Source organism: Loxodonta africana, chromosome 6, assembly GCF_030014295.1.
Source record: "Loxodonta africana isolate mLoxAfr1 chromosome 6, mLoxAfr1.hap2, whole genome shotgun sequence".
NCBI classification, from domain to species: Eukaryota; Metazoa; Chordata; class Mammalia; order Proboscidea; family Elephantidae; genus Loxodonta; species Loxodonta africana.
The window spans coordinates 36,422,486-36,442,523 of NC_087347.1; the positions used below are offsets into that span (position 1 = coordinate 36,422,486).

At 39.2% G+C, this 20,038-nt stretch overlaps 1 protein-coding gene across 1 annotated transcript in view; it reads right to left on the reverse strand.

Moving 5' to 3' along the window:
* UNC80 (unc-80 homolog, NALCN channel complex subunit) overlaps positions 1-20,038 on the reverse strand; it is a 216,839-nt gene that overhangs the window by 23,277 nt on the left and 173,524 nt on the right. The window contains exons 48-55 of the mRNA XM_064287438.1: positions 18,661-18,753; positions 17,250-17,285; positions 16,617-16,835; positions 7,164-7,364; positions 4,855-4,978; positions 3,773-3,898; positions 2,409-2,532; positions 1,477-1,683 (exon numbers count right to left, since the gene is read on the reverse strand). Of these exons, the coding sequence (XP_064143508.1) occupies positions 1,477-1,683; positions 2,409-2,532; positions 3,773-3,898; positions 4,855-4,978; positions 7,164-7,364; positions 16,617-16,835; positions 17,250-17,285; positions 18,661-18,753 (1,130 nt within the window). The remainder of the gene's footprint in view (positions 1-1,476; positions 1,684-2,408; positions 2,533-3,772; positions 3,899-4,854; positions 4,979-7,163; positions 7,365-16,616; positions 16,836-17,249; positions 17,286-18,660; positions 18,754-20,038) is intronic.

Below are 20,038 nucleotides of genomic sequence, written 5' to 3' on the forward strand. Positions count from 1 at the left end.
ACTCTGGTGTCAGATGGCTTGAATCTGAAGTCTGGCTCTGCCACTTATTAACCGTGTGACTTTAGGCAAGTTACTTAATCTTTCCGGTCCTCAGCTACTTCGTTCCTAAAATGATAATGTTTGCTCCTTATTATTGTTATGAGGATGTGAGGATTAAGTGTGATGGTACATGGAAAGTACAGAAACACTGCTTGGCACACAATATGGGTGCAAAATAAATGTAAAAATAAATGTCAAAAGGAACAGAGCCCACTAGTCTGGCCAAGTAAGCAAATGTCCGCCATTAAAAAGGGAGAAAGTAAAATGGATTGAAAATACTTATTCTCCAAGTTTTTTCTCATATCCTTGTCCTACATGTAAAACTCCTTCTCTCCATCACCCTCTGTGCAATCTCAAATGTCATGCCGGGCTCTTCCTCAGTGTCTAGATTTTACTTGAGCCCTACTTTTTCATTTTCTGGGCAACTGAGTCACCTGTATGGGTAAGTCCTGTGCACATGCATCCGTTCTTTTTCTCATTCATTTTCATTGTCAATCACATAATTTTCAAACACATCCCTTTATGATACAGTTCAAACACCCCAAATGCCAACAACCTGTTTTTATCATTTTATCATTTTATCTTATACTATCCCCCAAGACTTGCTTTGATGAATTGAGAAATATCAGAGAAGACTTTCTCAACTTTGAGCTTTCCTCCTGGTAATGCTCCTCATTTTCAGAGTGGTCTTTTCCACCTGGCCCAGTTCATTCAGGCCCGAAGAGTGGCTTTCAACTGTTCCATGGGTCAGGACCAAGTTAAAGGCAGGAATAACATAATCGGAAAGTAGGAGTCAAAGGCGGAAGGGAACTGGCAAACGTATGGGAGGAGAATAAGTTGACCGGCCCTACTAGAGTGAAGATCAAAATGAAGATTAAAGATAACATTGTAAGGGAAGAAAAATACCCAGTAGGGAGCATATATATTGGAAAGGCCACCCATGTTTTGATGCACAGGGTGTGGACTGCCTAACCGCAGGGGCTCCATTCACGTAGATGACAGACCAGTGAGGCTTTGAGTTGGGCAATGTAGTGTGCTTGTATACTAGACTGAATCTAGATCTGATATCAGCTACAAAACCTCATTAGTGATCTCGTACTTAATCAGCAAGGAGGGTTGCTTACTGCAGATGCCTTCCTTACATGCCTAGATACTCTTATAAAAACAATCAAGTCATTTAGGCATCACAGAGAGGAAAAGAGTTTATTTTTTGACATACGCTCACTGAAAGAAACCAGACTGTTTTTGCCAGGGTACTGCTTACTTACTCAAGTGGCTTCTTTAAATACTTTCTGGATAATGGTCTCTTTATTTTCTGACTCAAAATGGAACATAACTAACTTACTATATATACACATACATAACTTACTATATATACACACACACATATATATACACATACACATAAAAATATATACATACATATATATAACTCACCCAAGTATGCTGCTTGGCTGGTGGACTCCGCCAACCCTTCCCTGCGCAAGTCTTTCCCTGCATCTCCAGGGGTGGAGCAGTGGGCAGGGGAACTCTCCAACATAAAGTTCTTGCTCCGGGATGTGCTGATGATCCTTGGCGGCAGGAGCACATTAATGACTGTCTGCAGCAGCAACTGCACCTCAGGCTGCTCCAGCCACGGGCTATCTGAGGAGCAGAGTTTGGGAGAGGGAAGCAAAAAGAAAAGAAAGTCACAAGGTAGGCTTTCCACATTGGACACAGAAAAATTCAGCTCTCTTTCCAATTCCAAACTAGAACACCCTAGAAATCCAGGGGGTTCGCCACCTAATACAGCTTCTCCTATGGACCGAAACAGTGTTCCTGGCACATGGGTGCTTTCTCCGTAGGTCATCCAAAGGCTTGTGTTCTTAGCCAAATGGCTTGCTTACCATTTCATTCTCCTTTCTTTTCTCTGCTCAAATATGTATAACATACTGTCCTTACATGTGAGATAAAATTTTCCTAAAAGACAAATCCCACTAAGAAGGAAGAGTAATGAGGAAATATTTGAATTTAATGACAAGTGGCAGGATTTATGCTAAACCTTGTGGCAGTAGGTTGTAAAGGTCATTCACCTGCCAATTCCCATCTGATCATACTTAATACCATTTTCTTAATTGCAACGTTCTCCCAATTTTTGCTGTACTGAAATGATTGTAATGTGTCTTCTAAGAAGTGAAGCAGAGATGCCCTTGTCCCAGGGTAGCTGAACTGAAAAGAAAGAAAAACCACTTCCTAAAGTAACCTTGTTTAAATCATTTAGATCAACTTCAATGATGACCTTTCAAGAGGAAAAGGCAACAGAAATAAACAACCTGATAGTTAAGAAAACACAACAATGATTAAATTTCCTTTATTTAAATTAATCAGACCTTTGCTTCCTGATCCTACTGTGAGCACAAATGGGATGAGCAGATTTAAAAGCATCCCCTCCCTTCTCTCTTGATTGGTGAATGGAGAGATCACATGGCTTAAAGGGAAATCTTCTTTTAAAGCCTGTACAGCAATAATAGAAAAAAAGATTAGTTGACCCTCACGCCCTTTTAGTATGTTTATTTTTACACAGCATGACGGAAACGTTGACTCCCTGCTGGTGATTCCTGTAAACTATGAGTTCAATTGTCATCTGTGCAGCATTCAAGATCCGCTCAAAACTGATACTTTACCATTGGCTTGACATAACTGAGAACTATGATACCTAAAAAGACAGTAATATTTTGAGCATTACATGGAAAAAATCATAATATTTATGGTACAAATACAAAGACAACCCTATTCCCCATTAATTTTCTCCATGTTCCCATCGATAAATATTTTAGAGACAAAGGAAAAGGAAGAAAATGAGAACTTGCCATGTAGGAGTTATTTAAATGTCCTCTGGCCCCTGCATAAGGCCTTCTCCAAGCCAGAAAGCAATAAGCAATATAAGCAATATAGAAAGAAATAAATCATCTTTGTTCACAGCTTATAAAAATGTATCACTTTAGGGATGTCATTGGTTCTCTTCTGCGTGGTAGCTACAACTTTTACTTAATCTCTCTACCATTTACCCGTTATCTGGATGATAGACCATTAGGCTTGGTTATCAGATAATGGACGTGGATCAGTTATTCGTTTACATCAATTGTGTAATTTCCATTGGTCAAAGAGCTTCCCGATGACTTACTGCTCTCTAAAATTAGATAACACAGAGAAATAGGCAGGGGAATTGGCATTCTGCATTTTTTGCCTTGGGAATGATAATTTAATTTTAAGAAATAAAATAAGTGGAGAATTAAAAAACACAATATTCAACCCACAATCATTAAAGAAAATTAATACATTCAATGTCTGGTAATAACATTGGAAAGAATTTGATATTGAAATTCTTTCTGAAAATAATTTAAAACCATACTTTGAATATCACTGCCTCTTTTAATTCACGATTGTGAGCTGATTATCTGTAAAGCACTATTTTCCTAAGGTATGTGCACCAATTTTCAGTGACTGAAGAGGCTCCCGAGGGTGTGGCAGAACTCAATGACTCTGCTATTTTTGAGATCTCAAGAAGAATTACAGAAGCACAACTTAGGGCCAAGCTCAGGGCTGAAGCTCCAAACCTAGAAAAGTTTGGAGTTGTTTCCACTTTTGTTTCACAGATTTTGCCCAGCCGTTGCAGAAAAAAAAAGAGACCACCATGATCTGGCGCCTCAAACAACATGTCAATGAGCGTGACAAACAGGTAAGGCAGTCACACCTGTATCTGCAATGCTACCAGCCGGACAACAGCTGTGCTGAAGGGCAGAGGTGGTGAGAGATAAGGGCTGAGATGAAGAAGGGGTAATCCATCAGCAACACTGGAAGGTCCTACCACTCCCATCACCTGAAATACAAACAGAGCACATGACCAGCCTTGACTATTGCAATTTCATGCAACCATAGCAAGGGAGTCTCATTCAATAATAATAATTATAAGAAGAAGAATAAAAAATTGAAGGTTGGGCATGTTACTTTCAGTCTTTTCGTTCTTGTTGCCTTCTTCTGAAGGCACGTAATGTCTGGAGTCAGATCGAACACTACACTGGATTCAGCCAAGGTTTTGTAGAATGTTGTTCATAACTAACTATGTAAATAATGAGAGATGATCCAGAAAACTATTCTAATCAGGAGCTTGGACATACTTACTTGTGGATTTAAAGAAATGCAGTTAACATTCTTCGATGGAGCAAATACAACAATGATGATGGCAACAGCTCTATTTGCAGTAGACATTCCAACTACAGCTTTATTGCTCAACTAGTTGAGCAGCAGGTCCTACTCAATGAAATGCTCTAACATGTTTTCCATACATTGTACAAAACCTTGTCAGGACCAGACTCTAGATATTACTTAAATGATAAAAATTTTTTTTTTCTTTACTTGAGTCCTAGACTGGCCAACTCATGGTATCATTTTGTACTAGAAAAAAAAAAATTCTTTGCATTTTAACTCCCCTCTCCCACCCGCCAGACTACCTCAACTTCCAGCCAATTGTGCAGCCTCCACCACCCCACTCTCCAACTGGCAGCCCTCAACTCTCAGCGCAATTTGAAGAGGTGAATTGTCAAAGTAGTGCATGGGAAGCAGTACGCCAAAATCCCATCTGTGTAGGGGGGGCCCCTGTATCTTCCCACGTACCACCTTGAAATGTACCTCACTATTTTTAGTGTCACCTGAGCCATCTGTTTTCAGGGGTAAGTAGGGGCACAAAGTAGTTGACCTGTAAATCTTCAGTCCAGAGAAGTCAATAGCAGAGTTAAGTTTTGCAAAGTTTTATAAGATTGCCACTTGGCTACTCACCAGATTGACACAGACATTGATCAGTGACCTAAGGTGAGGCAGGAAGGATATGATTGGCTGCCTCTGAAGTGTCAAACAAACCCCTTCAATCAAATTGCTGGCAGGCTCCCACTCAACCTGTCGCCTGGAATACAATATAGGAGCCATTAGCGGCTTGGCTCCCTTCTGGAGACAGTCTGAAACAAGTGAATGAGACAGTGATTCTGACACCATCTAAGACAGGATGGGCGTCTGAGACAACAAGTACTTCACACGGGATGAAGTTTACCCATGTTGTTCCAAAAGTACAGAGCACACTGGGAGGGGAAGAAGATACTGAAAACGTAGCAGAGGCACTCTCGCCCCACTCGACTAAAGAGACAAAATCTATTGAAGAAAAAACAGAGATGATGAATGGGTTGCATTTTAAGTTCCCTGGTTTTAGCTCTGAGAGAGAGTCCTAAGGCTGCCATTTTAGAAAACCCACCACAGGGGTAATTGTTCACAGTAGAACTGATCTGAACACGGGCTGCATTTCTGAAATCTATTTATCAGACTACGCTTGATCTCATCAGCTTTTATACCCGACTACTGCTAATTAGATTTATGGCTTAACTCCTGCCAAAATGATCAGAAGAAAATAGTCTATTTAAAAGGTGTTCTTTCTTGACTCCTAAGAAATGATATTTTTTGACTATTTTCTATGGTAGTATAGATCTTGGTATACATAACCCAATTAGGTAAATATGGGATTTTCAGTAATAAAAATCAACCCAGTTTGTAATTATCCCAGTACTGAAAGTTTCATTCCTGAAATAAACAGGTTGGGCTTTGATGATATCAAAACTATTTCCATGTATTTTCCTGTAAACATCTTCTAAGCTTATATTTCCTACCAAAATGAAATATCTGCAGTGATGAAATGGAAATGCGTTCATAAATGAGGATACATCGACATCCCTGGTGCCCAAGGCACCCAAGTAATCCACAAGTCAGACTTGGTCAACATTTCTCTTGGTGAATTGAGACCACCTGGAGACATTAAATCCAGGCCAACCCCAAATTCACAGCATGCATCCCAAGAAAATAATCTATAACTGATCAAGTTTACGCATTTAATCCTGATATCTATTTTTAGAAAGGATGATGTTCTTTACAACAGGCTTAATTATATGACAAATGGGTCACTCTGTAGAGATGCTTAATACCTTTAGATATCAAGTTATTTAAGAACTGATTTTGACACACCCTTGTGAACCAATTCATTCCTATTTAAGTCTTTGGACATTTGCCAATGACACAAATATTCCACTGGGATTACTGAAGAAAACAGAAATGTCTTAAGAAAAGGCATTTCCGTGCCACAGAAATAAAAAAGAAATAACCATGGAATAATGTACAGGCATTAGGAACAACAGTATAAAAGAATATAAGAACAAACCATCAATTATCAAAATGAAATCTTTCATATTTTTTATAAATTCAGTGACTCCTGATAGCTCCATAAATGAAGAAGAGCACAGGCTAAAACCTGAAAAAGTTCTAACAAATTGAGCACCAAGTGCTGTAAATTCTTGGGAAAGAATTACACTGATTTCAGTTTTAGTTTAAAAGAACAGAAAGTGTTCTCATAATCAAAACTTGGAATTTCTGAGTTAATAGGACTACCAGCATTTATCAATTGATCTGCTCACTATGGCTATAGGTTTCCAAATTGGGGTCAGATCTCCAGGTAGACTGGTTCAGAGATATCTGTCCATAGAAGGCTACCAACACATATTTCTCAGGCCACTGAATAGAGATCAAGTGGTCATAGTGTTCATTTACTACCATCCTGAATTAAAGAGGAAAATTAGGTATTAGTTATCAATCCTGGGACCTTTTTCACCTCTGTTTGGCTGACTATCATAAAGCCTGGCCATTTCTCTAAACTGGTACCTAAAATACTACGTTAAGTACAACATTTTCTGAACACCAAATTCATTTTTCTCTCTCTTTAATTGTTTCATACCTAAGGCATATCCTGCCTTCAAAAAGAATCGAAGTGGACTCATTGAATTTCTTCTGCACTTCACATGAGGAACATGATAGCTAAGAAATGAATAGATTTTTTCAAAATGAATGCATGTATTTTTAAAGAAAATGTTATTTCCTCAAAATGCAGAATCTGGCACTTATGCACCATACGCCTTCTCAGCTATGTGCATATACCAATGGAAAACTTTCAAGTCATTCATTCAACCCCAGATTGACCCAACATTAAAAAAAAAAATGACAAACCCTAACTTTGAGGCTTGTGGTAACAACAGCTGACCAGGAGGCTTCCTCACCTCAAAGTAGGCATCTTATGAATTTTGTTGAACATTCTATCCAATCTCTTTAAAATGAGAATAAGGGCCGGCCTCACTGCCTCTGCTGTCCAATCGGTAATGGGTAGCATCTCCATGATGTAGCGACGGAGCCCACGGCTCTCCATCGTCTGGGTGTCGTAAGGTGCCAGCTTCAGAAGGGAGTGTGCAATTTCCGCCAACCTAAAATGATTGTTGTTTTTTTTGTAAGAAGAAGCTTAGAATGCCACAATGTAAGTTTTCCCATACAGCGTCATGCTAATCACCCTTCTTCCAGGACGTCAACTCTCTGAACTAAGAATATTCTTCTCAACACCCTCCATCCCTCAGCTCTTCTCGTGTGTACCAATACATTGATACCTGCACATGCATATTAACAAAGAAACATAGAATGTTCCATAGGATAAATATGAGAGCATTTGATGAGGAAACCAAAGCTCAGAGAGATTAAGGATAGGACAAACACATCTAGAGAATGTCACTTCTGGGATATGTACATATATACATAAAAGATACATATATACATATATGTATATAAAAGAGAACCTAAACTTTAATATACAATAAAATCACTAACACCAAATGTCCAAGTAACCTTCATGGCTTCATAGCTCCCTCAGCGGCCATAGTCAAGGTTAAAGTTACCCCATAAAAAGTGATATTGGTTGTTACTGCAGCTCAGGGAGTCCTTCAAACTCTATTTCCAATCCTTTCCTTCAAAGCTTTCTTCTCTGTTTGTTTTGTACATGGATCCTCTTGCTCAGTTAAGATTCTTCACATAATTGACTCAGTTGGATTGTCTGGGTGGCTTTGGTTTTGGTTGTCTCTGCTCAGATTTCCCAACTCAATTCCACGGCGGGGCTAGAGAGAAAGCTATGCTTCCTCCATGGCTAGCCCAGGCTGCCAGGGCCCATGCTCTGTGTACTAAGTGTGAGATTTTCTGAAGGGAATCGGCCACAAGACTGATTAGGCAAATGAATTTTCTGGTAAATGTAAGAGTTGGTTACCTAAGTGATCTTCAAAACTAGACACAGATCAATAATTTCCAAATAATGTCAATTCAATGAAACACATAGTCATAAAGCCAATTTAATTCTATTTGAGATGAATCAGAAAGCATTTTAAAATTATAAAATGACTCACCATCAAATACCCTGAAGAGATGCAGAATGTATAGAAGATGATATTAACAGGCAGTTGAACCCGCTTATGGGATTATCATTCATCTATGCTACACATATTCTACATATGATTTAAGTTTGATTTTTTTTCTCACAAAAGAATGAATGCATGTATTTTTCTTTCTCACAAAAGAAAAAAAATGCTACAGACTTATCACAGTGGCTGAAATGTTCATATTTGTTAAGGTCTTGGAAATTTCTTTGAAAACAAATTTCTTTAAAATGAGTAACATATTAAGGCACTATCACCTATTATTTGAATCTACGGCTTGAATCAGTATGTGTTTAGCCAGGCATCTAAAGGATCCTATGGAAGTAGAATTGATAGGTTTAAGGACCCCAGGACTGTACACGTGATGGCATGTCAGGAAGAAGCATCCATACACTGAGGGTTTTCAGGTTTTCTTTTACAACAAAGAAAGGCAGGGGTACAAGATAAAGGGATCTTGGAAATTAGCTTTTCTATTTTTTCAAGCAAGTTTGCCTCATAAAAGCCCTGAAGATAACTTCTTAGAGTTACGGAATTTCAGGGTTGAAAGAGACCTTAATAATTTTTTAGGTGGTGATGTTCACACGTTGGGCCTGACTGGCTGTTGGGAATTACTTTATTTTATACAGCTTAAAAATAAAACTAAAAAATACAGTTTCCCAGGCCCCACCCAAATATGAATCTCCAAGTGTTAGGCCCAGAAAACTGTATTTTTAACCTTTACTTTGGAAAACTTCAAATATACGCAAAGGTAGAGAGATGAGTATATAATGAGCCCACCATGTACCTATCACCCAGCTTCAAAATTATCAACTCATGGCCAATCTTGTTGTATCTATAGCCCAGTTACTCCTCCTACCCACTACCCTGGGCTGTTTTGAAGTAAATCCCAAGCATCATATAATTTTTTTCCATAAATATTTCAGCATGTGTCTCTAAAAATAAGGACTCTTAAAAAAATTAACCACAATGCCATTATAACATCTGACAAATTAAGGACAATTCTATTTTTGATAGTTAAATACCCTGAGTTTTCAAAATTCCTGCATTGTTCTATAATTAAAAAAATTATTTTTGTTGTTGAGACTATATATAGCAATATCATATACCAATTCAAGTTTCTACATGTATAATTCAGTGACATTGATTACGTTGAGCAACTGTTCTCACTCTCCTTTTATCCCCCATTGGCATAAACTCACTTCCCCCTAAGTTTTCTATCTAATATTTCCAGTTGCTGTTGTCAACTTGATCCCCCCTATATTGTGTTGTTAGGTGCCACAGAGTTGGTTCCGACTCATAGAGACCCTATGTACAACAAAATGAAACACCGCCTGGTCCTGCACCATCCTTAGAATTGTTGCTAGGTTCAAGCCCATTGCTATAGCTATTATGTCAATCCATCTTATTGAGAGTCTTCCTCTTTTTCGCTGACCCTCTACCAAGAATATTATCCTTCTCCAGGGACTAATCCCTCAGGATAACATGTCCAAAGTATGTGAGACGAAGTCTTCGCCATTCTTGCTTCTAAGGAACGTTCTGGCTGTACTTCTTCCAAGGCAGATTTGTTTGTTCTTCTTTGGTCTTTCTTATTCATTATCCAGCTTTCACATGCATATGAGGCAATTGAAAATACCATGGCTTGGGTCAGGCACACCTTATAGATAGATCTTAAAAGAGTATAATGCTCAAGGCAGACATTCTTTTTTTTTTCAAATTTTTATTGTGCTTTAAGTGAAAGTTTACAAATCAAGTCAGTCTCTCACACAAAAACTTATATACACCTTGCTACATACTCCCAATTGCTCTCCCTCTAATGAGACAGCCCACTCCCTCCCTCCACTCTCTCTTTTTGTGTCCATTTCACCAGCTTCTAATCCCCTCTACCCTCTCATCTCCCCTCCAGGCAGGAGATTCCAACATAGGCTCAAGTGTCCACCTGATCCAAGAAGCTCACTCCTCACCAGCATCCCTCTCCATCCCATTGTCCAGTCCAATCCCTGTCTGAAGAGTTGGCTTTGGGAACAGTTCCTGTCCTGGGCCAACAGAAGGTCTGGGGGCCATGACCACTGGGGTCCTTCCAGTCTCAGCCAGACCATTAAGTCTGGTCTTTTTACAAGAATTTGGGGTCTGCAGCCCACTGCTCTCCTGCTCCCTCGGGGGTTCTCTGTTGTGTACCCTGTCAGGGTAGTCAAGGCAGGCATTCTATAGTTAACTTAAACTATTGTGTGATTTTAAGAAGAATTCAGGGATGTTTTTGGCTGAAGGTTTTAAGATTATCTTAGGGCAATAGTTTCAGGGGTTCATTCAGCCTCTATGGCTCCAGAAAGGCTGGATTCCATAACAATTTGAAATTCTATTCTGCATTTTTCCCTTTTTAATCAGGATTCTTCTATAGAATCTTTGATCAAAATGTTCAGTGTTGGTAGCCAGGCACCATCCAGTTCTGCTGGTCTCATAGCAAAGGAGGCAGTTGTTCATGGAGGCAATTAGCCACATTCTATTTTCTCCTTCCTTTCCTGACTCTGCTTCTTCCTCTGTTGGTCCAGGTGAGTAGAGGCCAATTGTTGTGCCTTGGACAGTCACTTGCAAGATTTTAAGCTCCCCCCCGCCCCCCACTATGCAATGTATGCAATTTTTTTTTTTTTTCCTGACTCTGCTTCTTCCTCTGTTGTTCCAGGTGAGTAGAGGCCAATTGTTGTGCCTTGGACGGTCACTTGCAAGCCCCGCCCCCCCCCCACTATGCAATGAACTAGAAGGTAGAATAGAAGCACTAAATACATCGTTAGGCCAGTTAACTGGGATGTCCCATGTAACCATCACCCTAAACCTCCAAACCAAGGAACCAAATCCCATGAGATGTTTTGTACATAAGCAGCCTCAGCAGCTACTTTTTATTTTGTCATTGTTGTAAGTATATCTATCACATTCTCTCACACTTAAAAAAAAAAAAAAAATATTGTGCTTTAGGTAAAAGTTTACAGTGCAAGTTAGTTTCTCATTTGAAAATTTATACACAAATTGTTTTGTGACATTGGTTGCAATTCCCACCATGTGTCAGCACTCTCCCCCTTTCCATTTACATCCCAGGTTCCCTGTGTCCATTTGTCCAGTTTTTTCTGTCCCCTCCTGACTTCTAGTCTTTGCTTTTGGGCAGTTGTTGCCCATTGGGTCTCGTATACTTGATTGAACTAAGAAGTACGTTCCTCACATGTGTTACTGTTTTATAAGGCCTGGCTAATCTTTGGCTGAAAGGTGGACTTCAGGAGTGGGTTCAGTTCTGAGTTAGCAAGACATCCAGGGGCCACAGTCTTGGGGATTCCTCCAGTCCCTGTCAGACCAGTAAGTCTGGTCTTTTTTGTGAATTTGAATTTTGTCCTATGTTTTTCTCCTGCTCCATCTGCGACCTTCTATTAAGATTCCTGTCAGGGTGGTTGGTGGTGGCAACCAGGCACCATCTAGTTCTTCTAGGCTCAGGCTAGTGTCTCATAATTTTTTTAAAAAATACATTTTTTTTTCTTCAAAATCAGGATCCAAATAAGGCTCACAAATTTCACTTGGTTGATATGTCTCTTAAGTCTCTCTCTCTCTCTATTTTTTCCCCAGTCCTTCTTCCCCTGTACCTTGCTAATCCTTTTGTCTTGACAGATTGATCTATTCTAGATATTTCATATCAGTGAGATCCATAATATTTGCCATTTTGTGTTTGGCTGATTTTTCACCACATTTTTTTATCCATTCATCTCTTGATGGGCAGATATTTCCATGTTTCGGCTATTGTGAATAACCTCTTAAATCTCTTTTATTTTATAGGTTCCTCCTCTTTTTCTCTTTTTTCGTTTCTTATAATTTGCTTGTTTAAGAGATTAGCTGTTTGTCTGTAGCATTTCCCACAGTCTGGATTTCACCGATTGCATCTTCACAGTGTCATTTAACATGTCCCACTGCCCCCATATTTAATTCAATTGGTAGTCTGTCTAGAGACTAGAAAAGGTTCAGGTTTGATTATATGGCAAGAATATTTCATGGCGGGGGTATGCACTTCCAACTAGGAGGCATGCAATTCCTCGTTGTCCTGCCTTTCACGATGTTAGTTACTGCTGGTGATCATTGCATGGTCTGTTACTTCATTAGGAGTAGTACAGTAATATCATATCATTCCTTTTCACATGTATTAGCTGTAACACTTTCATAAAGAGCAACTTCGATTTGATTAATCCAAAAGACAGGAGAGGCAGTCTAAATTCTTGAAAAGATCTGTAGTTTAAGAGATCCCCAGGTGATTTTGACAGGCATTCCATTTTAGAAACCACTGCCAACTTATTGCCTCTCTAATACTTAGTTTTCTCTATAATTGCCTCATCTGATTAGCTCCATGGTTGGAAAATTCCCTACCACTCAAGGCAGCTCACTCCATCTTTGGAAGTCCACACTGCGAAAAGCTCTCCTCATATAAACCTTAACTTCACCCTGATTTCTTCCTATTGGGCTCAGTTCTGGAAGCATAAATCCAGTCTATCTCCTCCATGGCAAGCCTTTGCTATCAAGAAACAGTTACTACATTTTGCCCCCACTGTCACCTTCTCTCCAGACTGAACGTGCGTTATCGTCCTTCTGAGAAACTCTGCATGCTTTAAAGAAATCATTTTAACCAGCTAGTGCACTATTTTGTTTACCTTTCTCACAAATGTGAAATACAGAAAATAATTCTTTACATTTCAGGTTGCATGTATGGCAGATAAAAATATATCTATGTGCACATATTTCTTTTCCTTTATTAAAACTATTTTATAGATAACATTGAGGAATGCTTGAGAAATTATTTATTTTAAGCTTGAAAACAATACTAACAGCTGAATTTAAGAGTCATTTTATGGATTACTACCTACATTTATCTACTCCTGTTCATGTTACAAAATGAATTTGCTTTGAGCATAGATCACAATTTTCTTTTCAATACAATCTTTGCTAGTCTATCATATGAATAATCTCTTGGTAAATAAATGTTTCTACGGTTCTTTCCCAATGAGAATACAAAAGTTTTCCCACTGAGAAAGACAGAGAGAGAGAAGAAGGAGGAGGAGGGGGCGAAAGAGGAAGAGAAAGAAAGAGGAGGAATTTGCAGACTCTACTATTTTTTTTACTATTCTGCTTTGTTGAGTTGAGCAAATGAGGCAATACATTTCTTTAGGGTAGAGACACTATCTAACCAAGAACATGCTCCTCGAGAGTGTGGCAGTCAACCATATATTCTGCAAAGGCAGGAGTAGAGATTGCATCAACACTGCTTCTTGGTACTTTGGCTCAGATCAAATTCCCCTTGCAAATAACTCTAGCTTTTATATTATTCCATTGATTTATAAACCCTCTCTCTTTGGATAATATTATCCATTCTTAAAACTTTCATATACCTATATGCCTAGAATTCCTCAATTTATATATTTAGTTCTGACTTCTACAGATATCCAAGTGTGTGCTAAATTTATGAAGGGAATTTACACCCTTTGCTAGGTGGAGGGTCAAAGCATTTGGATCTGCCCCTACTCATCAACATAGAATATCTCAGGCCAGAGAACGTGGCAGGCCTGTATTATCAAAAGTCTGCTGTGAGTAATTGTATTAGTTGAGGCATATACTCTAAATATTCATTGGGCAGTAAAAATTTTGCCCACTCTCCTAAAGACCCAGGCCTAGAAATAATTGTGCTCTTGAATGACATTTGGAGCCCTGGTGGTGTAGTGGTTAAGAGCTTGGCTGCTAACCAAAAGGTCAGCAGTTCGAATCTACCAGCCACTCCTTGGAAACCCTTTGGGGGTAGTTCCACTCTGTCTTTATAGGGTCTCAATGAGTTGGAAGCGACACGATAGCAATGGATTTGTCCTGTTTATTTTTTTTTGAACAACGCTATCCTAGCTCCAGATAGGTGCTTTTCCTGAATTATATTACGACGTTATGTCAACTTCCTATAATAGAGGCATCCAGCCATAAGAAACTGGCACTTGTACCTACTATGGCAATGTTTTTGAGGATGCTGTTCATCACATCACTCTTTCCTCTTAACAAACACTAATAAGGAGACAGTCCTGGTTTCATATTTTAAAGACAGCAGTGTTTCACTAATCAACTAGCTGTTTTTATCCTATCGACACTATTATTCTGTAATTGATGGTTTTCCCCTCATTACATTGATAAGTTAGATGCTCACTGTAAATAATCCATGTATAACATCTGATATGATCAAATCATGTCAATTTCCTGCGCTAATCTTATCACAAGCATTATTATTTCCCTGATCATTTTCCACATTGTTCTGACTCTATTATTTGTATATTTTATCCCTTTGTATCATTTACTTTTTCTAAGTTGCCTTGAATGTAAAATGATAAATATAAATACACACACCTGATTATAGTACTTGCAATACTGGATTATAGTTATTTTCTTATATCTGCCTCTTGCATTAGACCGTGAACATCTTGAGGGCCAGGATTTTAATTTATTACTATTTACATCTCCACTATCTAGCACAGTGTTTGGATCATTCTCATTAGCCTGAGTATCTATTTTACCCTAGATGTATGCCAGCTATAATCACTTATAGCTCATTTAACATTTAATAGGGACTGGTCTCTAGAGGGCACTCCAGGCCTCTCACTCTTGCTGTCCTCTAAGGAGTATCAAGCAGTCGATTCTGACTCAGCAAAACTACAGGACAGAGTAGAACCGCCCCATAGGTTTTCCAAGTAATTAATGGCTGATAGATGTGAACTGCCAACCTTTTGGTTAGCAGCCAAGCTCTTAACCATTGCGCCACCAGGGCTCCTTCGCTAAGCAGTAGCAGTCTGGATAGGAATAGTCAAGTTCTAGGGCATTTACTAACCAATGAGAGACTTCGCTCATGCTGGTGCTGTCTTTAGAATCCAACCTTTAGGAATCGTTTTGCCTTTCTCCCACTAGACGACTGTGGGTGCTGGTTTCTGACTTTGGGAATGTGATGCTTCTCTGTTCACAGAATTACTTAGGTTGGTGAGAGATAATGAATAGGAAAGGAAAAGGAAGGACTGAATAGACCCTGGGTTGTTATGGCAACAGGACCTTGATACTCCAAACTTTCCTCCCCTTTCCCTAAAGTCTCCTGTTTAGGGGCTGAAATTATCAGTGGGAAGTAAGTTCTTTTCCACAGGGCACACTGGGGAGCATGAACACAGGGGAAGCTCTGGAGTCTTCCAGGGCATTACTGGCTGTGTACCCACATAATCAGAGTATGTGAAGTTAGCCTAGAGGAGAACGTACTGTCTAAATCTTTTCGAAGGATGATTTTAAGAAAAGGAAGTCAATAATCACAAAATTGACATGATATGCCAAATTGTAATGTTATTACTGAATGGGTAGAACAGAAATCAACCTTTAGCTTTATAAATATGGTTACATTTCCAAGCGATTATTTTATTACTCATAAAATTCCCCTTCCAAGGAATTTTTATGACCCTTTACAAACTGCTACAAATCTGCATAGAAGCATCTCTGGAATCATGTTCTTTTAAAGAATCTGAGAACACAAAAACAGCCTTTATCGTTGGAGTAACAGGTAAGATGGCAGCTCCACAGGGAGAGGCAAATACGAGTGCACAGAGACGCAATTCTGGGGCCTCTCATGGCATGCCAGGAGCATATACTTAAAAATAATTATGACTGGCCTCAACCAGTTCACGATTTTTGCCAGGACACCTTTCTTGAACTTTGGAAAGCTATCATGCACAATGAGTATAAGGGATCTCAGGTCCAAGCAAGGTAAGACTGCGAGCTGAAACTGCTCACTTCTTTGCTGGGCTCACTACTGAGTCCTTATGTAGTCCAGGAGCAGACTACGTCCTTGAGCTGAAAGTAGTAGTGCGGTAGTGGAGGAAACACTGGATTCATGAGAAAAATTAGAGTCTGGGCTGTAAATAGTACTTGGAAGAGGGCCAGTTTTCTAAGAATTCAGGTGCTGACACTCCCCTTTCACTTTTCTTTTATTGAGGGGCAGATATGTGGACTGTGCTTTTCTGTCTTGGGAACGTTTTCTTCCTGTCCACCCTGACATCCTTCTCTCTTTGCTGGACTTAATGTACCCTTTCCCAGAGGGTCCTGTAATATATGCATTACAAGCCACAGGAAATAAATCATTTGAAGTATCCTAGTTTTTTATCCCAGGGACCCCCACATACCCAGACACATGGCCCAAGCTGTGTCCACCCTCAGGAACGGGGACAGTGAGGATGGTACCTCATGTGGGACTTCACATCTAGCAGCTCCAGGGCAGTGACCCGTGGCTCCCCAGCCAGGTTTTGCAAGATCTTCAGCCTCGGCCCACAGTGCTTATAGAATTCAGTGCAAATATTCAGCAGAGACTCCCGGGGTCTTCTGAACTCCTCCCGAGCAATTCGTTCATCCAGTTCTTCTCTGGGAAGACCTTGGCCTTCCTCCAGTAAATGAAGGTTTTCCCTGGGAAATTGTAAAAGGTTAACTGGGGGTCTGATAAGGTATGTGTGTGGCAACTGTGAGAGGAAGGTATCACATGAAAAAAAATACGAATCCTAATGAGTTAATGAATCAATATGGAAGGGCCTAGAACACCATCTGCAAGGATAGAGAAGTTTATCAGCCTACCAGAGATGGTCACAACCAGATCATAATGTCTTTACATTAGCCACTTCCTGAGGGTTTACTCAGCAATAGTGTTCCGTGCACCAGTTAGATGACATCTGACAGAACCACAAACCAGGCCAAAAGTCAACGATCCTGGTTATCAGGGACTGGGGGAAGGAGGATGGGGAGTTATTACTTAGAAAAAAAATTAAAAAGGCAATCATTATAAGATGTCAGAATTGGTATGAAATATGCCAAGTCTTTCTGTACCTGATAAAGTGCAGTTTGGCTCCTTGCTCCTGGTACCTGGAAGTCAGAAAAACAGTCTGTGTAACTATCAGGGCAAGAACAGGCTCCCTTTGGTGGGGCTTCTTATAGATATTTTATGAAAAGCCCTTGAATCAGCTGTACTTTTTGATACATTCATGAATATACACACTTGAATTCTAGAATACAAAGTCTTCCATTTGTGTACGCATGAAAGCTGTTTCACTGCTGTACCACTTGTTAAAGACAAATATAAAAATAAATATAAACTCATGGAATATGACCAGAAAGAAGGACATTTTTGAAAACTTGGAAAATGAAGTGAATCTAGGTTACAGTTTTAACACCATGTGTTCTGGTTTAGGTGAGCAGATGAAGAAACACAGCTGCCTTTTTTTCAGACTTGAAAAAAACTGGGGCTTTATGATTGGTTGATAATAGGACTTTAGAAGTCCTCATTCTCCAGCACCATTTAAGTGGTTGCATGTAACTCAGTGTGCCTACAGGAGTCCCTAAGTATCACTTAAACTCTAATAAAATGTACCCATAATATAGTAACTTAGGCATAAATTAACCAACACACCAGGCAATTTTTAGTTGAGTTTGGAATTTGTTTTTGTTTTATTTTTAATCTGAGTATACATGATGAGCAGAGAATTAACTTTACATAAATAATGATAAACACTTAAAAACCTGCTTTAGAGACAGTGGAAAATTATTTAGCTTTTCCTTATGGCCCTCCCTGCTAATGACTTCATAGTGGGGAAAAGAGCACTTTCTCTTAAGCTGATTTTAGGTTTCTCTATCTTAAAATTTCCTTGGAGGATGAAGCTAATTAAACTTCTGTGTGTTGGAGTATTTAAAGATTAATAAGATGAAGCAGGTAAAATATTAGCTAGTATAATCAGTGTCGAGTTACACCAAAAGAAACGAACAAGATTAAACCAACAATCATGAAAGCTCATTGGTGGACGTAAGACAAATTTTGGATAAAATGTCTGTAGCAAATCTGTCCAGATAAAGAAAAGTTGACTCTGTATAACTGCCTGGGGAATAAGAAACTACTTTTTACTATTAAGAAATAGAAACTACCCCCTAATTATTCTTATTTCAGTTGCTTTTTCCTTAGCAGCAACCGAAACATAGGCCACTCAGGGGGCAGAGACCATCTAGTATACCCAGCAGACAAACCAACACGAAGGCCAATTTATGAAGTTGGTTTGGATTTCTCTTTGACAATTTCAAAAGTGCCTTGGTATTTTCTTGTAACTGTAGACTCCTCCCTTCTTTCCTTTTCTTTGGGGATTTTCAAGCTCAGTATTGACTAGGTTTAAGAGTCCTCTCATTCCCAACAGCTGAAATTCAGGTTGTAAGAAACTGAAAGGCCACAGGAGAGTAAGTCATGGTGAATTACCTGGTGTTCACCCCAGACGACATGGTGTGATTGGCTGTGGTGGTTCCTTTATGACCTTGGTCACACCTGCTCATCTGTGGGGCTGTCATGGGCCTATAACAATGACAATAACCACCACAACAATATAACTACAGAAGCAGTGGAAACATTTATGAAATCCTCAAATTATTGAAGCTCACATAAGTTTTAAGTTTTAGGGTCTTAAAAAGACAGACTGTTAGCTCTGGTCTTTTCTCTCATACTCTTTTTCTGTCTTTGTTCTGAGAGACACTTTAAAGGAAACATTGATTCCTAAAAGGTCCATAAGCTCACCATGATTTAAATTCTTCCACGTCTTAATTCTAAGTAATAAATTATGACTCTCTAAATAAGACATTTATGAAATCAGACCTCTAAGTTGGTACTGATTAAGTGAGAGTGAAGAGCTCACTCTTCAATTCTACAGGACCAGGCAGTTAACCACCATAGGCAATATGTAAAGGGAAGGGTGTACTACTTGCAACTATGATCACCCACACCATAACCAACCAGTCTATTTTCCTGAGCAAGTATCAAATCCTCCTAGTCAAAATTATATCTAAAGCTACCCAGGGAAATGAGCAAATTATTACTATTATATAAGTCAGTAATTTTGATACCTAATAATAGATTCATATTATTGTATTGAATATCTGCAAGGTTTACTTTAAATATTAGGTAAACTTTGCCTCTCTACCGGCATCTAAGACATAGAAGGGATAACGTAGTTTTTCAAAGCAATTGCTTTTATGAACTCTTTAAGGCTTGCTTCTATGTTGCTCATTTTCTGTATACTGAATGTAGCTAGAAAGTAATCTTTCACCAGTCATACCAGATATTCTCTTCTTGTGCCTTGTTGTAGGAGGCGAAATTTTAAGATGGCCCCCAAACTCTTCACCCATTGTTGTTACTCCAGTGATTATGTTACATTATATGGCAAAAGGGAGATTATCTTGGTAGATAATGGTCTAATCACACCACCCCTTTAAAAGCAGAGTTTTCTCTGGCTGAGAGCAGAGAGATTTAGAGAACGAGAAGGGCCTGAAGTGCCATTGCTAGTTGAAAGACGGAACGGGCCACAGGAGAAGAAATGCAGGTGGTTTTTAAAAACAGAGTGGCTACCAGCTGACAGCCAGCACAGAAGTAGGACCTCATACTTACAGCTGCAAGGAGCTGGATTCTGCTAAAAACCTGAATAAGCCTGGAACCTTCAGATAAGAACCCAGCCTGGCCAGTACTTTGATTTCAGCCTTAAAAGAGACCCTGAGCAGAGAATCCAGTCAAGCTTGCCTGGACTTCTGGCCTACAGAATCGTGAGATAATAAATGGGTTTTGTCTTGAACTTCTAAACTTGTGGTAA